This window comes from Vulpes lagopus, chromosome 17, assembly GCF_018345385.1.
Source record: "Vulpes lagopus strain Blue_001 chromosome 17, ASM1834538v1, whole genome shotgun sequence".
NCBI lineage: Eukaryota > Metazoa > Chordata > Mammalia > Carnivora > Canidae > Vulpes > Vulpes lagopus.
The window spans coordinates 38,589,503-38,609,705 of record NC_054840.1 but is presented as its reverse complement, the minus strand read 5'-3'; the positions used below and the strand labels follow the sequence as shown (position 1 = coordinate 38,609,705).

General features: G+C 43.7%; 1 protein-coding gene across 1 annotated transcript; it reads left to right on the top strand.

Moving 5' to 3' along the window:
* The first annotated feature begins 1,606 nt into the window (after window positions 1–1,606).
* TAS2R1 (taste 2 receptor member 1) lies at window positions 1,607–2,500 on the top strand. Its single transcript, XM_041731568.1, has one exon. The coding sequence runs from the start codon at window positions 1,607–1,609 to the stop codon at window positions 2,498–2,500; it is 894 nt and encodes a 297-aa protein (XP_041587502.1).
* Window positions 2,501–20,203: the final 17,703 nt, after the last annotated feature.

Here is a 20,203-nt window from a genome sequence, read left to right as displayed (position 1 = left end):
AGTTGTAACAAGAACAAAGTAGAGTCCCACACCACACAGACATTACACATTCAGAGAAGAATGATAAAGTAACCTAGAGATTTATTCTTACCACTAACGTTTTCACATGGTTTCTTTTCCAGTTTTCTAATAGTAAGATTCATTCTAAGTATCCTTTAGACACCTTTGGCCAGAGTGAAACATATCTGTAAGGACATGCCTCATTAGGGGGTGTGCTGGGAACAGTATGGTCAAGTGCTAAGTTGGAAAAGCTTCAATCCCCCCAGTGCGTAATAAGCTGTTCCCTACTTTGCACTCTGGTGGTGGATTGTCCAAATACCTAATTTGGTTTTATGTCACACTGTACATGTGGTTGGCCTTTAGTGTCTGAGAGTTTTAAGGATAAAAACCATGTTCCATTCATCTTTTTCCTCCTAATATCTAGGACAGTGGTGTTCAACTGGAAATTGTGTTGCCACTCAGGGAGTATTTGGCAATGTCTGGAAGCACTGTTGGTTGCCCCACCAGAGGAGTGGGGTGTGTTCCCTGAATCTAGTGGGTAGAGGCCAGGGATGGTGGACATCTCACATCACGCAGGGCATCCCCTCTCCAACAAAGAATTATCCAACCCAAAATGTCAACAGTGTGGAGACTGAGAAAACCTGGTTAAGTTTAACCCCCAGCACAGTATACATGCGAATCAATTCCAATTTAATTTTTCCAAAAATAGTCTGTTTGACAATTATAGCAGCAAATTGAATCAGGTAGTCTTTTTTTTTTTTTAATTTATTACTATTCCCCTGGAACAACCAGCTCATGTCACAAAAATCTCATAATATTGAGAAAACAACAGGAAGAGGTTTCAAATCCTGTGTTATCCCATAGATGGTTATGTTATGAACCGTGCTATGATTCTCTCAGTGGTACATTACCTTCCTTCAGACTCTGGACTGATTGTATGCGCATACATGTAAGCCTAATTCCTTGTCTCTACCTTTTGTGACCTTTTCTGTTTATCACATACATTTTATTATGCAACTGCTTTAAATTTTCGGTGGTCCTGAATCGCTGAGTCATGGTATATTGGATAATTACTACTCAGAAGTCCTATGTTGCTGACCATCCTACGCAGTTACACTTCTTGATCAAGTCACTTCTTGATCATTTCAAAGACGTGTCTTTTTAAAGAATGCCTCACTAACAGTAAGCGAAATTACACCTGCAGGCACAGTGCAGTGTTCATGGTGGGGATGAAGGATTGAGGAGCTTCCACTGATTATGTAGTGAAGGAGCCCTTCTCCCAGCCTGAAGGTGTCTGGTTCCATCATTTGCTTGGGATGACGTTGGAAGATAAGTAGATCTGGAAAATGCAAAAGCTGTCACCAAGAAGCAAATTGTTGCTCAAGTATCTCTTTCTTATTTGACTGCCTTGGAACCAAATTGAGTAAAAGGTGATATAAGCAAATGTACACCACCTTCTTGCTTCATTGCCTTTATTGTCAGCGTCAGTTCCCCAAAGGGCTTTCTAGTCGAGATGAAGCAAAATAGAAAACTTGAATAATCAAAACTGTTCAAAAATCTATAAATACATCAATTTTTAAAGTAACTTCTTTTTTTCCTTTTCAAAATGTCAGAGTTTTACCTTATTATCCATTTTCTTTTCACAGTGATGCAATTTCTCATCGGGGTTTTAGCAAATGGCATCATTGTGGTGGTGAATGGCACTGAGTTGATCAAGCAGAGAAAAATGATTCCCTTGGCTCTCCTTCTTTGCTGTCTGGCGATTTCCAGGATTTGTCTACAGTTGGTCATCCTCTGCATGAATCTGGGTACTCTCTTCTTGATTGAAGTCCCCCTACTTGCTGATAATTTTGTAATTTTCGTGTTTGTAAATGAATTGGGACTTTGGTTTGCCACATGGCTTGGTGTTTACTACTGTGCCAAGATTGCCCCCATAACTCACTCATTCTTCTTCTGGTTGAAGATAAGGATATCCAAGTGGATGCCATGGCTGATCCTCGGGTCCATGATGTATGCATCCATCCCTTCTGTTTTCTGCAGCAAACAGATATGGGTTTATTCCCAAAACGTCTTGTCCAGCCTTTTTTCCCCAAACGCAACTCAAATCAAAGAAACATCTACTTTAGAGATTGTCTTTCTTATTAGGTTATTATTGCCGCTGCTTATCTTCCTCAGTTCCACCCTGCTTTTGATATTTTCCCTGGGGAGACACACCTGGCAGATGAGAAACACAGCAACAGGCCCCAGGGACCCTAGCACAGGTGTCCATGTGAGCACGATCCTGTCCGTTCTATCCTTCCTGGTCCTCTGCCTCTCCCACTACATGGCAGCTACTTTGCTCTCTTTTCAGATCTTTCAGCTCAGAAGCCTCGTCTTTCTGTTCTGTCTCTGGGTGTTTGGGTCCTATCCTTCTGGACACTCTATGATCTTAATTTTAGGAAATCCTAAACTGAAACAAAATGCAAAGAAACTCCTCCTCCACGGGAAGTGCTGCCAGTGAGAGAGAACTTTGATCCATGGGAAGAACCAGGGAATCTATGCGTTCACAGTGCCTGCCATGCCTCCCTCCGTCAAACAAAGCAGTCTGTGCATAAATACACAAAACATCATCTAAAGACCGTTAGTCCAACCTCAGGCATTTTCATGGATTTTCTTCTTTTACAAAGGGTTAAATTGATTTTCAAAGCACAACACACACTGGCAGATTACATCAATGTCAATATCCTGGTTATGATATTAGACTGTCGGCTTGCAAGATACTACCTCATTGGGAAAGCCTGGGTAAGTGGTACAAGGATCTATCTGTATTAGTCCTCACAACTGCATGTGAATCAACAATTATCTCAAGATAAAAAGTTTAAAGAAAAATAAAAGGATGTTTGAGCTTGTAATGTCCAAAAGATGCATGAATGCCATGGGGTGACTGCGCATCTGACACCTCATCTTAGATGCTCTATCCTGCAAGGCCTGGCTGCTCCTTCCTTGTCTACTTGCAGATTATTTTTGCTCTGTTTGTTAGTCACAGACAATGGAACCATTCTCCCTCATCAGATCTGAGAGGAAGCTGAGGACAAGCTGGCTCTCTCTGTCCTGTGTAAGCTTGCTCACTGACTCCACACTGCTGAGATGCTAGATGCCATGTTGACATGTCCCATCAACTGCTTTAAAACAAAAATAGGCAGATGGAAAAGGAAGAGGAATCCAGGGCTGGATTTTCCATTTCCCCTAATTGGACACACTGACCAGAAAATAGCTTGCAAAGATGTTTCCTTTTGCATTTGCATGGTGAGCTTTGGGACCTTTTCAACCGATGGTAACAAATTAGAACTCCTACCACATTTCATGTCTTCCCAACGAAGCAACATCAGTAGGTGGGTGGGCTGGGGGTGTCTCCATCTGCTTCAAGTCACAGATCCATGTTCTATTTGAGTGATGATTTTAGATGCTAAGATATATATGTATTCCTAAAACAGCTTCAGAACCCTTTTGCTTCCAGCAAAGAAAAAATGTTCTTCAGTTTGGCTATAGCTTGCAGTTCACGTGATGATGGAAAGCGTGTTTCGGTTTGGGTTTGCCAATTGCCAAGAATGCAGATTCAAAGAGTAGTTTACAAGCCTAAGACGCGCAGGCTTGGTTGTACTAAACTAACAGAGGTCTTTGCTTCAGAAGATGCAGGAAAGCATTTATCTTCTTGGATGTGGAAACCGAGTTCAGAGACGGCTGTCCTCTACCATGCATCTCATCCTTCATTCCCCAAGGAGCAAATTAACAGCCTCCATCTTCCTGCCATTTCATTTTCCTTCGTCCCAGTAGGTGGGAAGGTTTGTAACTAATGGTGCACACAGGCAGCCAGCTCGGGGAACAGCGGTTGTGTCCTGCAGGTGATTATGACTCCTGCTTTGAGAAGAGACAGTGAAGAGTTACTTTTATTTTCTGTGCATCTCAAGTTTAGATACCGGCTCTTTGAATCATGCATGGTGTGTACACAAGTAGGTGGATAGAGAGAAAGAGAGTGGGGGCAATTTGAAACATTCCGGAAGAAACTCGTAAATATACAACTCTCGTGTGCTTTTTTCCTCAGACCAAATTCTGATTCCATTTCATGCAACTTATGCTTTTATAATCCTAGTAGATAAGATGAGTATTAAGGTAAAACTGTTTGTATCCTTAGAAGTTACCAAGGAGTTATAAAAAAGAGAAGGCATGCTAAAGAAAACTATTCTAGAAACCTTTTCACAGTCTACTTTCCTAGAAATATTTCTTCCAGAAATGTTGCCTAGCTATCACATTGATGGATATTGTGTAGGACGCTAATTGCTCCATCATAGAAGCAAAACAGACTCAGCCTGTGGTTTCTCTCTCTAGCAGCCTCGTCTGGATTCCTTAGCCTGGACAGATTGTTTTCATCCCAGCCATCTAGCATGGGTTAGCCTCTGTAGTGATGCAGATTCTTCCTCTACCCTACCTCTCCATCTGTAGGGGTGGACTGACCATCGTGGCCCCTGTGAGCCTTGGTTGGGGGTCACATGTCCGTGGGTCAGGGCAGAGTGCTCTGCACTCTTCACCCCCTGCCTAGGGCCCCCAATTTGGAGGAGATCCAGCACCCCTATTCAGACAAAGGCAGAGGAGGATGGACTATCACGCAGGCTCTTACTGAGATGGGAGCCAGCACAGTACCCCATTCCATTTCAGATAGGGGCTCAGAAAATGGGCCAAACCAGAATGCAAGACTTGCTGCATCGTGTCCCACTCCCCTTTCTGACATTGACTTCTTTGGGGGTCAAAATTGCAGGGTTTCTCCACAGCTTCCCATGACTAAACATGGTGGTGAAAAGGCAACTCTAGGTGCACAGATTAATATAGTTTTTGAAATATAAATGCTGTAACAATTTGAATATTAAAAAAATAAATGCAATAGTCCTAAAAGTCTCACAAATTACAAATGCCTTTTAAATCATCGTTCATTCGAATATAAAAACTACTTAAATGTAGAATGATCTGGACCTGAACATGCTAGGAACATATTAGTTTTTAATGTCTACCAGTCTTCAGGCTGATGACCACTCATTCCAGATAGATCATATGCTATGTCGTATCCTTAAGTATAGTCATACTCATCAGACTATGAATATTCTAATCCTAGGCTTGGGGAACATGGTTGCCATAACTTTTGCCCACATAGACTTACATCTCTTTGGATAACAAGAGGGACAGGTAGTCAGAAATATCCAAGAGAGAAAGAAGCCAGGCAAATCGTCCAAATCGACTCTGGCAATCAACAGGCTAACAGATGTTACAAACAGATGGCACCCACACTGGAGAAAGCTCCAAGCGACAGGGGTAGGGAACCCCACATGTTTTAAAAAGTGTCCAGCTAGGGTATGAGTTTGGAAATCAGATTAGAGATCAAATTAACACGAACCTAATATCAATAGTATATTCTTTTAAAAAATTATTATTTTGCAACCCAATAATTGCAGACTGTCATCTGAAACCTTAATGCCAGGGGAAAGGGTAGGTACTGGGGAAATCGGCTTCAATGAACAGAAAATATTAAGCTTTGGGGGGCAGTCCACATAAATTCAGATGGCTGGTGGTCATTTGCTTCACTACCTTTCTGTAGAAAGACAGCATCTCCCTCTCCTCCCTTGCTACATCGAAGTACCTAATTTATACCTTCAGAGGATTAAATACTGATTGCTTTTAAGATATTGATGTAAACATTTGGCTTCATATCTGTGACATCTGGATCTACTTCATTCTGGCTGGAGGTCAGGAGTTGGTGATTTTATCCTATAATTTAAAACATATTCAAATCAGTGAAGTGTGGGTTTCCTTTTTTCGGTTGTTTTATTAGTTTCTATTTTAAACAATTCTCCACAAGATCATCAACATGACATAATATTAAGTAAAACAGCCACTTATATGTCTGAGAATATGTCCTCTTTTAAAGATGATGACCAAGAATTCATTTTGTGTAAACCTCAACATTCTTGAGAAAGGAGATTCACTGTGACTCTCTATTTTTGAGGCTGGAATGCATGTACCTAAGTGAAATCTTCAGCTTCTTATAATAAACTCTCTTCTTCTCAGAGATTTGTGTAAGCAACTCATATAAGCACCTGCTGATGAATAACTGGGTAGAATTGGAATTTGGGAATATCTGAGGTCCTGTAGCTAAACAGGGCTAAGCGCTTGGTAAGCCTGCTCTGGATGACCTAAATTCCAGAACCACTGGGGAAACCAGATTCTTCTGAAAATAGGCAGGTGGAAAAGGATTTGGAAAATAAATAAGTGGCTAACAATGGGATAGGATATTACATTACTAAATATGTGGATTGCCCTCTGGCCGTAAACCCATTCATTTAGAAAGCAGATGTTGTACTTGTGATTGTAAATTAATGTTTTACTCCACTTAAAACTTAGGCAATTGGCTTCCAGAGAACATTGACCAGATATGGCCAGGAAGCTCAGTTTCATGATAAATATTCTCCAGCACATTCACTGCTCCTTGTCTGCTCTAATGCTTGGAATTCTTGAAATAAGGACTTGTGCCTTTGATCACAGAGGCATGATGTTTTTAATGGCACTGGTTGATGATAGATCTGGAAAACAGGCTCTGTGGAAGGAGAGAGGAAACCTTGAGCATAATATTTTAGATTCGGGAACCTAAGTGGATTTGTATAATACCATGAAAAGATAGATAATTCGTCCACACACAAGCCAAACCACTATGTTTCCAGGCTGATAACCTGGCTCGCTAAACCCCTGTTCTCGCTAAAACCACACCTACTATTTTGGTCATTTAAGCAACCTCTGTGCAATGCAGTAAGCATAGTCATGAGCTGGTCCTCTCTTCCTTGATCTGTGAAATGGGGATATAAAGGATGGAGACCATGCACAAGGTTCCAGGTATATAACTGTGATGTAACTCCCAAGCCATGGGGACTGAAGTTTGCACTATCACAAGGACTGTCCAACAGTAGTAGTCTGGGAGAGGAGGAGAGCACATGGGAAGGAGCATGTTGAACAAAAGAGGGTCAACACGGAAGCTTGATTTGGAATCTAAATCCACCACCAATGAGCTGGGTGGCCTAAAAGACCTGCACATCATGTTTCCCCATCTTTGAAGAGGGGAGTGAATCATTGATTGATTCCAAGCTTTACGAGAAGAGTCGACGAGCTAGTGGAATCCATGCCTTGTTGCTGCCAGTGTTTTCAGTTGTTAAAATGTATACAACTGCTGACACATGATCACTTCTGACCTGCAGAAATAGTAGTTTCATATGTTTCATGCTAATCACCAATAAAACAATCAATCAGAGGGCTTGGAGGGGAGCTAATTCCAGACAGAGGAAACAGCATGTGTAGAGCTACCTGGGGAAGAAAGGACATGCTGTTCTTGAGACGGAGGGCAAGGAACAAAGCCTAAAGTTGTGCCATAATCACTCCCATGTCCAGGTGGCCAAACTCCAAAGAATGAGAGGAGGACATCCCCTCCCTTAGAGAAGGCAGCAACTATCTGGGAATAAGACCAATTCTACCAAACTGGTGAGTAATGACTCTGCTGTGCAAAACAGCTTGGTGTTTCCTCAAAAAGTTAAACATAGAATTATGATATGACCCAGCCATTCCACCCAAGAGACTGAATACAGAGACTTGAGCAGACATCTGTATACCAGGGTTCATAGCAGGGTTATTCACAACAGCTAAAGAGTAGAAATAACCCAAGTGTCAATCCACAGACGAACGAGTAAACAAAATGTGGTATGTCCATACAACGGTGTGCTATTCAGGCATAAAAGGAATAGAGTCCCGACCCATGATACATCATAGGTGAACCCTAAAAATATTGTAAGTGAAAGATGGCAGGCACGAAAGGATCAACACTGTATGCATCTAGTTATATGAGGGACCTAGAGAAGGTGAATTTATAGAAACAGAAAGTAGTATGGAGGGTACCAGGGGCTGGCGGTGGGGAGGGCTCATGGGTACAGAATTTCTGTCTGCAATGATTATAAGTTCTGGAAACAGCAATGATGGCTACACAAAATTGTGAATGTACTTAGTGCCAGTGAATTGTACACTTAAAATGGTTAAAATGGTGAATGTTGTGCTCACTTCGGCAGCACATACACTAAAATGCTGAATGTTATGTATATCACCACAATAAAAATATCTACTGTGAAAGGAAAGAGGCAGAGGCTGGGCAGACTCCTGCTGCTGTGTTCTGGTGCTTCTCACGGGCAAACACAGGTGCCCGTCTCCCCTGGGGATTCACTCACTAGTAAACCAGTGCTCCCTGTTAGAATCCGCTTGCACTCAGGGTAATGGATAAACATTATGAACCTGGATACCTGAGAATCCAATAGATCATTACCATTCAAACACAGGCTCTTCTCCCTTCAGAGTCCATAAGGCATGTTACAGGCCACCAAACCTAGGAACGTGTGCTGGTTGCTAGAATAGAGCCAGGAAAACCTAAGTCCTTTGACATCTTCCTTAAAAAGAGGTTGGTTAGTGGAATTTAAGAAAAGAGATGAACATAGGGGAAGAGAAGGGAAAATAAAACAAGATGAAATCAGAGAGGGCATAAGCCATAAGAGATTCTTAACTCTGGGAAGCAAACAGGGCTGCTAAAGGGGAAGGGGGTGGAGGGAGGGGGTAACTGGGGGATGGGCACTAAGGAGGGCATGCGAGGTGATGAGCACTGGGTGTTATACACAACTGATGAATCATTGAACTCTATCTCTGAAACTAATGATACATTATATGCTAATTAATTGATATTAGCAAAATTTAAAAAGAGGTTAGTTTGATATTCATCTCAAAGATGGGACACAAATAAACCAAAAAAAGTAGATTTCACTCTTTCTTTCTTCCTTTCTTCCTTTCTTCCTTTTTCTCTTCTTTAATGGGTACTGACTGGGTCCTCAGGGGAAAATGACAGGGAAGAGAAATTCTAACCCCTCAGGGCATTGGAGCTGTGCTTGATTGCCTGTAGTCAAGAATTTTGAAGCCTGATTCAATCATTGGTGGCTAATTCACAGGGAGCAAACTCATTATGAGTGGTATGTTTCCAGAATGTTAAAAAGAAAAATGCCTCTGCCCTGGATGGAACCAGGTTCTGTAAAGGTGAAGCCCCCCAGGGAGCATGCTGTGGGAGCATCTTTAGGGGGGTAGCCGTCCCTTCCAAATGGGAACGTGACCAGAGTTTAGCTCAGCGGGGCAATTTCATCTGAGAACAAACTACACTTTATTTTCCCGTGTTCTGTGTTTTGTTAGGCTCCAGGACTCCACCCCAGCAGATCACAGCGGCCTCGTCACGCTCCACGCCCAGATCTCCCAGGTGTGCTCATCAGGTGCAGGCTGAGTGCCATGCCTCCCAAAGAGTTCCCAGGGGGGTCCCAGGCATGAATAGCTCCCTGTCTCCCTGTTTTTCCAGGAAGAGAATGAATGGGCCTCTTGTGAAGTCACTCTTCAGTCTTTGGGATTTTAAATCGTATCTGAGAGAGCAAATATTTTAAAAAGCAGAACAGTGTAGACAAGCCAGCAGAGCCCTCCAGGGGAAGGAGCCTCCGGCCGGGGGGGCTAAGCCCTCCCAAGGCCAAGGCCGAGTGAGATCGGGCAGTTCCTGCCTCTGGAGTGCAGATCATCCTGAGTGTGAGGTACAGAGAAGTCCTGTGATTCTCTTGCAGGGTGGCAGGAGTGGGAAATCTAATTTCTAATTATATTTCTTACGTATTGCAAATAATGTAAAATTGAATAATAGATAATGCAGAAGAAAAGCATCCAAAATTCATCATCTTAACATATCAGCAATTTTGATTTGCCCATGTGCCCATTCAAATGTTGTAAATAAAAATATTTAATTTTATATCATTATTATCATGACAAAGGTATATTTTTATAGATTTCATTTTTCTTATTATGTGAAGTATTTTCTCGTTGATCATTTTAATAACTACAGAATATTCTGTTGAGCTGATATATAGCACTGTGCCCAGAAACAGGCATTTGGTAAATATTTGTTGAAAAGTTGAATTAATGTACTTTACTTATCTACTTCCTTATTTGGGGAGCACCGGATGTGATATCATTTCTACTATATGAATAATGTTTAATAGATATCTTTGTGATTATTGTTTTTCCTACCTTTTGCATAATTTTGTAGGGAAGTTCTCAGAAATAGGATTCCTAGGTCAGCAGCTATAAAATGCATCAGCAGCTTGCCTTTTAAGGGGGATTGTACAGATTTGCTGTACTGCCGGTTAGCAATGCACGAGTCTGCCAGCTTTTTCATATCTTGACCGGCACTGCTATTTAAGTTTTGTTTTGTTTTGTTTGCATTTACTAATTTAACAGGTGTGGAAATTTTAAAATCTGTTTCTTCTAAAAGAACGATGGAGTAACTTTTGCTTTTTGTCTTCATTTTATGAGCCTTTTCCTGTGACCTGACACAGAGCTTAATCAGCTTTTAATGTTTCTCAATAAACTTCATTTTATTGCATTAGACACCTTCCAAGGGAGCTCGTGGGGCATCTGGCACCCGCTCCGTTCTGCAAAGAGGACAAGTCTAGTCACTGGACTCTTCTGAGCCACCTTGAGCACAGAGCCTGTCATTGCATGCCAGGTAGGGCGGCTGCAAGGTGGCAGAAATGCTCTGAGGACAAAGCAGAGGCTGAAGACTCCGGACAGCTTGTGGCTGGCGGAGACCAGGTGGGCTGTGCAGTGAGGCCCTGAGGTTGTTACAGACGACCCTCCCTGGGGTGGGTCTCTTACTGTGGGCTGGGTTTGATCCTCCCCATGTCTTGAAGGTTAATTCATCAAGTTGCCCCAGCAGTGTTAAAGCAGCCTTATTTTCATTCTGAATTTCAAGCTATGGAAACAGGACCCTGGGAAACATAATTTGCCCACAGTGCCTCAGGTGTCAGGATCCAGGCTCCCGAGATGTGATTCCACAGTCCCTGCTCGGGGGGCTGTCCTTGCTAAGCTGAGGCCCAGGGAACCCCTAGACTAAGGTGTGAGTCCTTCTGAGTATTAAGTGTAATAAAGTTTACACAGACGGGAGGCACAAGTACATTCCATGGTTATGCTCTGTCTTCCTATTTGTTTTTTGTTTGTTTTTTGTTATTAAGAAATTAATATTAAGGGGCACCTGGGTGGCTCAGTGGTTGAGCATCTGCCTTTGGCTCAGGTCATGACCCCGGGGTCCTGGGTTCGAGTCCCACATCGAGCTCCGAACAAGGAGCCTGCTTCTCCCTCTGCCTGTGTCTCTGCTTCTCTCTGTGTGCCTCTCATGAATAAATAAATAAAATCTTAAAAAATAAATTAATATTAAAATACGCACAATGATGATGATGTGCTCTGACTGGCTTGATCCTAATATTTTAAAAACTGTGACCTAAGGCAGGTATTGTTGATCGCATTAGCAATGAGGAAACAGAGATTCAGAGGCTGGTCTAGTGGCACCTTGAAGCCAGAGCTTCTAAGTCAGTGGTACAACGTGTTGCAGACCTCCGGGGCGTGCTGAGGGCCAAGTGCTCAGTACAGGGTACTCAGCACAGTCCTTCCTGGAGACAATGAAGGGGATACAAGCAGAAGCCACCTGCACAAGAAGATGGACATGGAGATGAGGTCCAGGGAATGTTTAGGGGGAGGAGGAGCCCGAGGGGAGAGGTTAGACCAACCCCACAAGTGCTGCTGGGCCTGCTGGAATGAGAGCCCATGGGACCAGGGTCCAGGGCCGGCTGCACTTCACCTTGGTCTGAGAAGGACCTGAGGAAGGAGGTGAAGCGGGGGTCGGCAGAGCCACCTGCGGGGCAGGGAGCTGAGGATGGAGCCGCGAGACAGCGGGGTGCCTGGCGCCCAGGAGCCCCTGGCACCCCAGCCACGGACAGGCTGCGACGTCCCCAGGCGTCAGCGTGGAGGACACTAGAGTCATGCTCTGTGGGTGACAAGGCCTGGAACGCGGGGCTGGCAGGCACCCCAAGCTGAGCTGATTCCCCTGGGCACCCCCCACCGGTTTATGGACACCCCCCCAACACACATGGGTTTCCTTCCCCCTCTGGGTTGTCTCGGTTCAGGTCAACATTTTCCATCTTGGATTAAACTGGGAGAAAGTCTGGAAGGGGACATGGAGGACACCTTCTCCTCTCTGTCCTAGACTGGTGGACATGCGCCGGGGAGCCTGTGCTGCAGTGGCAGGCGCGCCTCCGGTGCCACCTGTTAAGGCGAAAAATGCAAAGCCTGGGGGACGGCACGCTGCTGGTCCCCCAGCCCCCGAGGACACTGGCCCTCCTGGGGCAGAGCTTACAGGCCCTCTGTGACCCCGCTCTGCTCCTGCACTTACACCGCAGAGCCTCCCGAGAAAACTGCGAGGTGTGTCATTTGAACCCGATTCAAACTCAGTCCGGTTTCATCTTTCTCCCCAAAAACATCCCCAGGACGTGTCCTCTGTGGCTTCCTACTCCAAACCACCTCTTGCACCTCTAAACAGCAGCTGCCAGCCCCCCAGAGTGAGGGCGTCTCAGGGGTTGTGGCCGATCCCTGCATCTGGGGCTGATGTAGGGTTTAATAAGTTGGTGGGTCCCAAACTCAGAGCTGTTGGGACAAATCGAAAGGGAAGGACAGCTTTCCATGTGGATTAAGAAGTCTGTGGAGGAGGGGCATCCGGGTGGCTCAGCGGTTGGGCGTCTGCCTTCAGCCCAGGGTGTGATCCCAGGGTCCTGGGATCGAGTCCCACATCCGGGACTCTGCTGTGTCTTCTCCCTCTGCCTGTGTCTCTGCCTCTCTCTCTCTCTCTCTCTCTCTCTCTCTCTCTCTCTCTGTGTCTCATGGATAAATACATAAAATTAAAAAAAAAAAAAAGTCCATGGATGAAGAACCTCTCCCTTTCATTTATAGTTCTGCTTAAGGAGAATGCTGTCTTTAAATCCTAGACCACATTCTCTAATGATCTGGGTGGGTTTTAGAGGCCACAGTCCAAATGGAGGCGACCGCAGCTGGGGACGAGATTCTCAGCTCCTCTTCCAGACACCTGCATGTCTGTTTGTAGGTTCACTGGGGGTGCAGACCGGCTTCTGCCCCGACTCAAGGGTGTCTCCGCCCGGTCATCCATCATTTCTTTAGACACGTGGAGGAAGACGTCAAGCCAAGCAGGCAGGCCTGTTGGTCATCTCCTGCCTGAGAAGCCATCTGTGGCCACTCCAGGGCTGGGGACAGCCCTACCCCTGAGCAGGGCTCACAGCTTAGGGACAGAGCCTTAGGTGATGGGAGCCGCTGCAGCCCCTGCCAAACAGAGCTGCAGGGTGGCTGCCCTGGAGACTTGACCCCAGGAGGAGGGCAGGTGTGCTAGGAGTGCTGGGGTGACGAGGAGGGCACGGAGTGTGACTACGTTTCATATTTTTCACACCAGAATACCACTGGCACTAAGACAGCCGGCTGGGCTAAAACGTAAATACAAGTCTTTCACCAACAGAAAGATAAACCGCATATTGGTGGAATTGGGGGTGGGGGAGGTCTCTCCGAGCAGAACCTTAAAGTCAAAAAACCCATAGAGGTGATGATATGAAAATTTACAATCTCTCTGCAGAAAAAAATAAACTCAATGACAATCATCAGGATATTGGGAGACCAATCTCAACAGATAGAACAGAATCCATATTAACGTCGGAAGAGCTCCCAAAAGCAATCAGAGGAAGACAAGTGTGCTCGACAGAGTAGGCAAAAGATATGAAACAGGAGACTCAAAAAAAGCCAGAAAGTGCATGAAAAAATCATCACCAAAATGCAGTGGGAACAACAGCTGGGTGGCACCGGAGCTCACTGGCAGATGAGCCAAAGGGGAAGAGTGTGGCTGCCAGTGGGGGAGCACGGGGCGGCGGACCCAGTGCACCCGAGGGGCACAGCAGCGCCGGGCCACCGCACCCAGAGATCACCGCGTGGGGCCTCCCACTTCACCAGCCACAGCTAAGTACTGAGTATCAGGAAATAACGAGATCAGTGCCCCCGATGAAAACTTAGAAAGCTTCATCCCGTTGACATTCGCTGCTGGGGGGCTAACCCTTCAGGGGTGATGCAGGCTGTCCTGACACACGTCAACCATGTGACAGGCTTTTTTATGAAAGTGAAAATGTGGAAAACCCTCAATGACCAGGAGAGTATTTACATAAACTACAGCCGAACCGTGCACGCAATACTCGGGCATCTATTACAAATATTTATCTTGACCTACGCAAGGATGTTTGTAAAACACTAAATGCAAAAAAAAAAAAAAAATAGGTAGTGAGGTAAAATATATGATGTTATTTATTTATTTATGGCTCTTTCTGCTTTACCTTCAAAGCTGGGCCTTGGTCTGAATTTCCCTGACTCCCATGAGGCTCTCTCTCTCTCTCTCTCTCTCTCTCTCTCTCTCTCTCTCTCCCCCTCTCTCTCCTCTCTCTTATTTTTCTCTTGCGCACGTCCTGTGTTCACTCCTACCCACCTGTTCCTTGGGGATCCAGCTCCTTCAGGCTTTTGATAGGACCCCAAAAACAAGTTCCCTGAAAGAGACTTGAAAGTAAAGAGGCCTATCGCACACCAGCGGCGGTTTTAAAATATGTAAATCTGCTTTCTCGGGCTCCTGTTCAAATCCCTCCATTGTCTTTCTTTCATATTCAGAATAAAAACTACTTTCTCTGTACTTTATAAGATCTCATGAAATGTGAGCCTTCTCTGAACTGTCTCTGAATTCTTTCTCCTTGTCTCTTTTCCTTACTTGGTCTACATTGAGCACATCAGTCTCCACGCTGTCCCTACTTAATATACCAAGGCTATGTCCACCCCAGGGCCTTTGCACTTGCTTCCCTTTACTCAGAATGTGCAGCCTGACTCTCTCCTTCACTTATTCAGGTCTCTGCTCAAACGTCACCTCCATGAAGAACCCTCTCCTGATTATCCCATGTAAAACAAAACCTTCCGCCATCCTTCTGTGTCCTCTAACTCAGCCTTATTTTCCTCCTAGCACCTCAAATATCACCTGATGATAACTTATGCATTCAGTTTTTCTTTTGTTTATTACCTTTTCCCAAACAGAACAAAAGCTCCATGAAAGGGAGGCTTTGGCTTGTTCTTTGCTGCATCCGTGGCTCTGAAAAGAACATCTGGTCCATATTTTTTGGTGGAAAGAAAGAGAACAGTAGTAGAAATGAAGAGACCAGAAATGAATTTTATCAGTGGTGACGAAGCAGGCAAAAGTCATAAGGGAAAAGTTTTAAAGATTTTGAAAGAGAGCCCTGACCAAGCTCGTATCAACAAACTAGAAGGCTCTGCTGGGGCTGGGACCCTGCTCTGCCCCAAAGCTCCCCTGGCAGCCCCTGCAAGCAGTGGGGACCACACAGACCAGCTGGGGTGGGGTTGGCCACTCAAACAGCATTGATGACCCAAGAGAAAGAATCACACAAAGGTGCATGCTAAAAAGCTAGACAAATGCTACAAACACCGTAAAATCCAGACAAATAGCACGAAATTGTTATTAGTAGTAGTAGCAGTAATTGACTGCTTGACACCCTCTGCAATGCTCATTTCTCTGTTTTTTTTTTTTTTCCCGGCATACTCTTTTATTGCCTCCTCCTATGAAAATAATTTTGTAATATCAGTTTCTGTAGAGAGAATAGAAAACTAATTCCATCTTTCCTCTAGCAAGGCTGACGACAGAATTTGCTTTTTACTATTGAGAGTTTAGCAAAGCTCCTTGGACACCCCCTCTGATATGGGGCAATGCCACAGTGGTGACTTTCCCTAGAGTTTCTTGCTCCATGGGTCCTCCCAGCGGGACTGGGGAGGTGTGCAGGGTCACGGGAAGCTCTCCGAAGACCTGGGTCTTTCTGGGGACTGGCATGGTGCAGGATCAGGCCAAGCCTCCAGAGCCCTCGTCCCCCAGGCTCTCTGGATAAGGCCTCCTGTGGCTACTGCCTGGTGGCATGTCCAGCCTCCCACCCCCAGGCCTTCCTACCACCCCCCACCAGCAGGGTGTAGAGGTGACTGCTAGGCTGAACCCCTGAATCCTCCTTGCATTGCTGAAGCAGGACGCAGCTAGGGGAGGCCTTGTTCTCTTCTTGGCAAGCCCACCTTGAGTGGGAGCCAACCCGAGAGCAGGTGGGAAGAGCTGAGGAGCCCCACGGGGGGTGGTGGGACTGCCTGCTGGTTCAGCCTTCACTGCGGTGCTTCTGCTCCTTCCAGGTGTGTTCTCTCCGGCCGTGTCCTCACCACAGCTGCTCCCCGGGTGCTGGCCACCTACCGGCTCCCTCAGTCCCCTCTCACATCACGTACTGTGGGCAAGAAAGTTCAGTCGGTTTCTACATCTGCCATTTTACTGTTTGGTTTCTGTATGTTTGATGTCTTTTATTGTTCCTCCATCCCTCTATTACTGCCTTCTTTCATGTTAAGTATGCATACTTTAGGGTGCCGTTATCATTCTCTTTCCATTTATTCACCTCTACATGCTTTAGTTACTTTTGTTCCAGTTGCTCTGGGATTACAATTTACGCCTTAACCTCTACCAGTCTAGTTTGGATTAATACCAAGTTAATTTCCATAGTACAGAAGGATTTTGTTCTTATATGGTGCCTTTCCCTCCCTCTCCTTTGTGGTATTATTATCACAAATTCCGTCTGTGTAAGGGCACATTTCACAGATATTGTGGGTTTGGTTCCAGATCACCACAATAAAACAAGAATGGCAATGAAGTGAGTCAAATGAATTTTTTTGGCTTCCCAGTGCATATAAAAGTTATGTTTACACTATACTGTTGTCTATTAAGCATCCAAAGGCATTATGTCTTAAACATGTGCATACCTTAATTAAAAATTCTTTTATTGCTAAAAAATACTAACCATCATCTGAGCTTTCAGTGATTTATAATCACTGACCACAAATCACCATAACAAATATAATAATAATTAAGAAGTTTGAAATATTGTGAGAATTACCAAAATGTGACAGAGATGTGAAATGAGCAAATGCTATTGGAAAAATGGTGTGATAAAATTTGCTCAACTCAGGGTTGCCATAAACTGTCATTTTACAAAAAACAACAATATCTGCAAAGTGCAATAAAACAAGGTATGCCTGTACATTCTATGCCCACCAACACACATTTATAATTATTTCTTTATGCTGTTGTCATTTAAATTAGATACGGCAAGGATGCTTAGGTGGCTCAGTGGTTGAGCATCTGCCTTTGGCATGATCTCGGGGTCCTGGGATTGAGTCTCACATCGCCCCCACACCAGGGAGCCTGCTTCTCCTTTTGCCTATATTTCTGCATCTCTCTGTGTATCTGTCATGAATAAATAGATAAAATCTTTAAAAAATATATATATATATAAATTAGATAAGAGAAAAAATTGTAAGTAAAACATAAACATATATTTATGTATGTTTTTAACTTTTATTGGTGCTTTTATTTCTTTTTGGATTCATGTTGCTGCCTAGTGGCCCTTCATTAAGGCCTAAAGAAATCTGTTTATTATTTTTTGTGGGGTAGGTCTGTTAGAGACAAATTAAATCCAATTTTCAAAATATGAAGGGGATCCTGGGTACACAGTCAGTTAAGTGTCCAACTCTTGGTTTCTGCTCAGGTCATGATCTCAGGGTTGTGAGATTGAGCCTGGTGTTGGGCTCCAAGTTCAGAGGTGAGCCTGTTCAAGATTCTCTCTCTCCCTCTCCCTCTGCCCCTCTTGTTCATGCTCTCACTTTCTTTCTAAAATAAATAAACAAATCTTTAAAAATAAAATAAAATATGGGAATATGTTAGTTTCTCCTTCATCTCTGAATGATAGTTTTGCTAGATATAGAATTTATCATTGACAGTTTTTTCCTCAGGGCTTTGAAAATATCATACCACTGACTCCTGCTGTTCGTGGTTTCTGGTGAGAAATCTTCCATCAATCTAAATGAGAATCCCTTGTACAAAATGAGTCACTTTTCTCTGCCTGCTTTCAAAATTCTCTCTTACTCTGTGGTTTTGGACAGTTTGATGATGATATGTACGAGTGGATCTCGAGTTTATCCTACTTGGAATGCATTGAGCTACTTGGATGTGTAGATTTTGGGAGTTTTTGGCCATTATTCAAATATCTTTTCTGTCCCTTCCTCTCTGTCCACTCCTTTGGGGATCGCCATTATTCATATATTGAGAATCTTGACTGTATTCCACAGGTTTCTGAGACTCTGTTCAATTTTCTTCATTTTTTCCCCTCTGTTTCTCACACTGACTACTCTCATTTGGTTAGCTTCACATTCATTCTTTCTTTCTCCTGTCTGCTCAGATCTGCTGTTGAGCTCTCTAATTTTTCATGTTAGTTATTCTACTTTTAGCTATGGAATTTCTATTTGATTTTTAAAATTATTTCTATTTCTTTATTGCTATTCTCTATTTGGTGAGGAAGCCTACTTTCTTTTAGTTCTTTACACGTGGTCTTCTTTAGCTCTTTGATAAATAACTTATTTAAAGTCTTTGATCATTAAGTCTGATGTCTGATCTTCCTCAGAGACAGCGTCTATTGGTTACTTTTTCCTCATTGTGTAGGGACAATACTTTCTAGTTTCTTTGCTGGTCCCATAATATTTTCTGTTGAAAATCAGACATTTAAAATAATACAATGTGGCAACTTGGAAAATCAGACCTTTCTCTGCCTTGATCCTGATTTGTTATTATTGTCATTGGTTGCTGTGCTTATTGTTTGTTTAGTGACTTTCTGTACTAATTCCACCCCTAAAAACTTGTGTTCTTTTTCATGTGTGGCTACTGAAGTCTCTACTCAGGTCAGTCTTTGGCTAAGGATTGGACAGATTTCCTCAAATGCCTGGAGTCAATAAGTCCCCCAGATTTTTCCAAAGGTTCTATACATGTTTTGGGACAATCCTTTGACACTCAATCAAGCAGTTAACAATATTGCCTTTGCCATCCTTTCCTGTCCATGCAAAGCTTCAAGGTCAGCCAAAGGTGAGAGTTTAGGACCTTCTCAAATTTTTCCAGAGCATGCACAGAACCCATGTGCACAGCTCTAACATACACATGGTCTTCTAAATTCCCAGGAATACATCAGAGCTTTTCTAAGCCTCTATGAACTCATTTCCTGGCTTTTCCTCATAGGTTTGGTCAGTCTATGGTTTGTCCCCACTGTATCCACCACCTTAGGCAATGAAAAAGTAAACATATCCCTTTAATGGTTTTCAAAAAATACTCCTTGGGGAGGAGGATCTTTGCACTGGGCAAGCTCTAAGTCAGGTCAAATGCAGATAGCTTTGCAAGTAAGATCTTTACAGAACCATAGGAGGGGTCAGGTAGTGATAGTTATTTGGAACTGGGGCTTTGCAAAAGCTTCAGCTCTGTGTTGTTACCTTCAGTGGCTACCAGGTTGCAATGGAACAAAGGCTTCCATCTCACATGGTTGTTGTAGAGCTAGAGAGCAGAGGATGGGCAAATGGGCAAGTTAAATGCTACAGAGCTCACTGATCTTACTGATATTTAGCCAGTTATTCTCTAATATGCTCCTTAGATTACTCCACACCTTTGGTTAATTTTCAGAGTTTTTTTTAAGATTTTATTTATTTATTCATGAGAGACACAGAGAGAGAGAGAGAGAGGCAGAGACACAGGCAGAGGGAGAAGCAGGCTCCATGCAGGGAGCCCGACGTGGGACTCCATCCCAGGTCTCTAGGATCACACCCTGGGCCAAAGGCAGCACTAAACCAACTGAGCCACCTGGGCTGCCCAATTTTCAGAGTTCTAATGAAGTTAATTCTGACAACTTTTGCCATATTTCTCATTGATTTTATGGAGAAGAGAATTTTTGGCAAAGAGAATTTTCTGCTTTTTTTATTGATCATTTAATTTTCTCTTGATACATGAAATATCTTAATTGTGCTGCTTTTATGTAACCTCAGCCTGACTTGATAGCTCTCTTTCTGAAAGGGGTTCCCCCAGATTCTTGATTCTTAACTACTTATCTCTAAACCTAAGTTTTCATTGTTCTATAACATGAATATACCACTAAACTAAGTTGGGGTAAAATGTGCGCTTATTGAGGCACCCAAAGTAATATATATACATATTAGTACTGTTATTGTTTGCATACAGAAGATTTACAGGAAGGATTATTCCAACTGAGGCTGCAACCAACAACGTGAGCAACACCTGTGAGTTTATTGGATA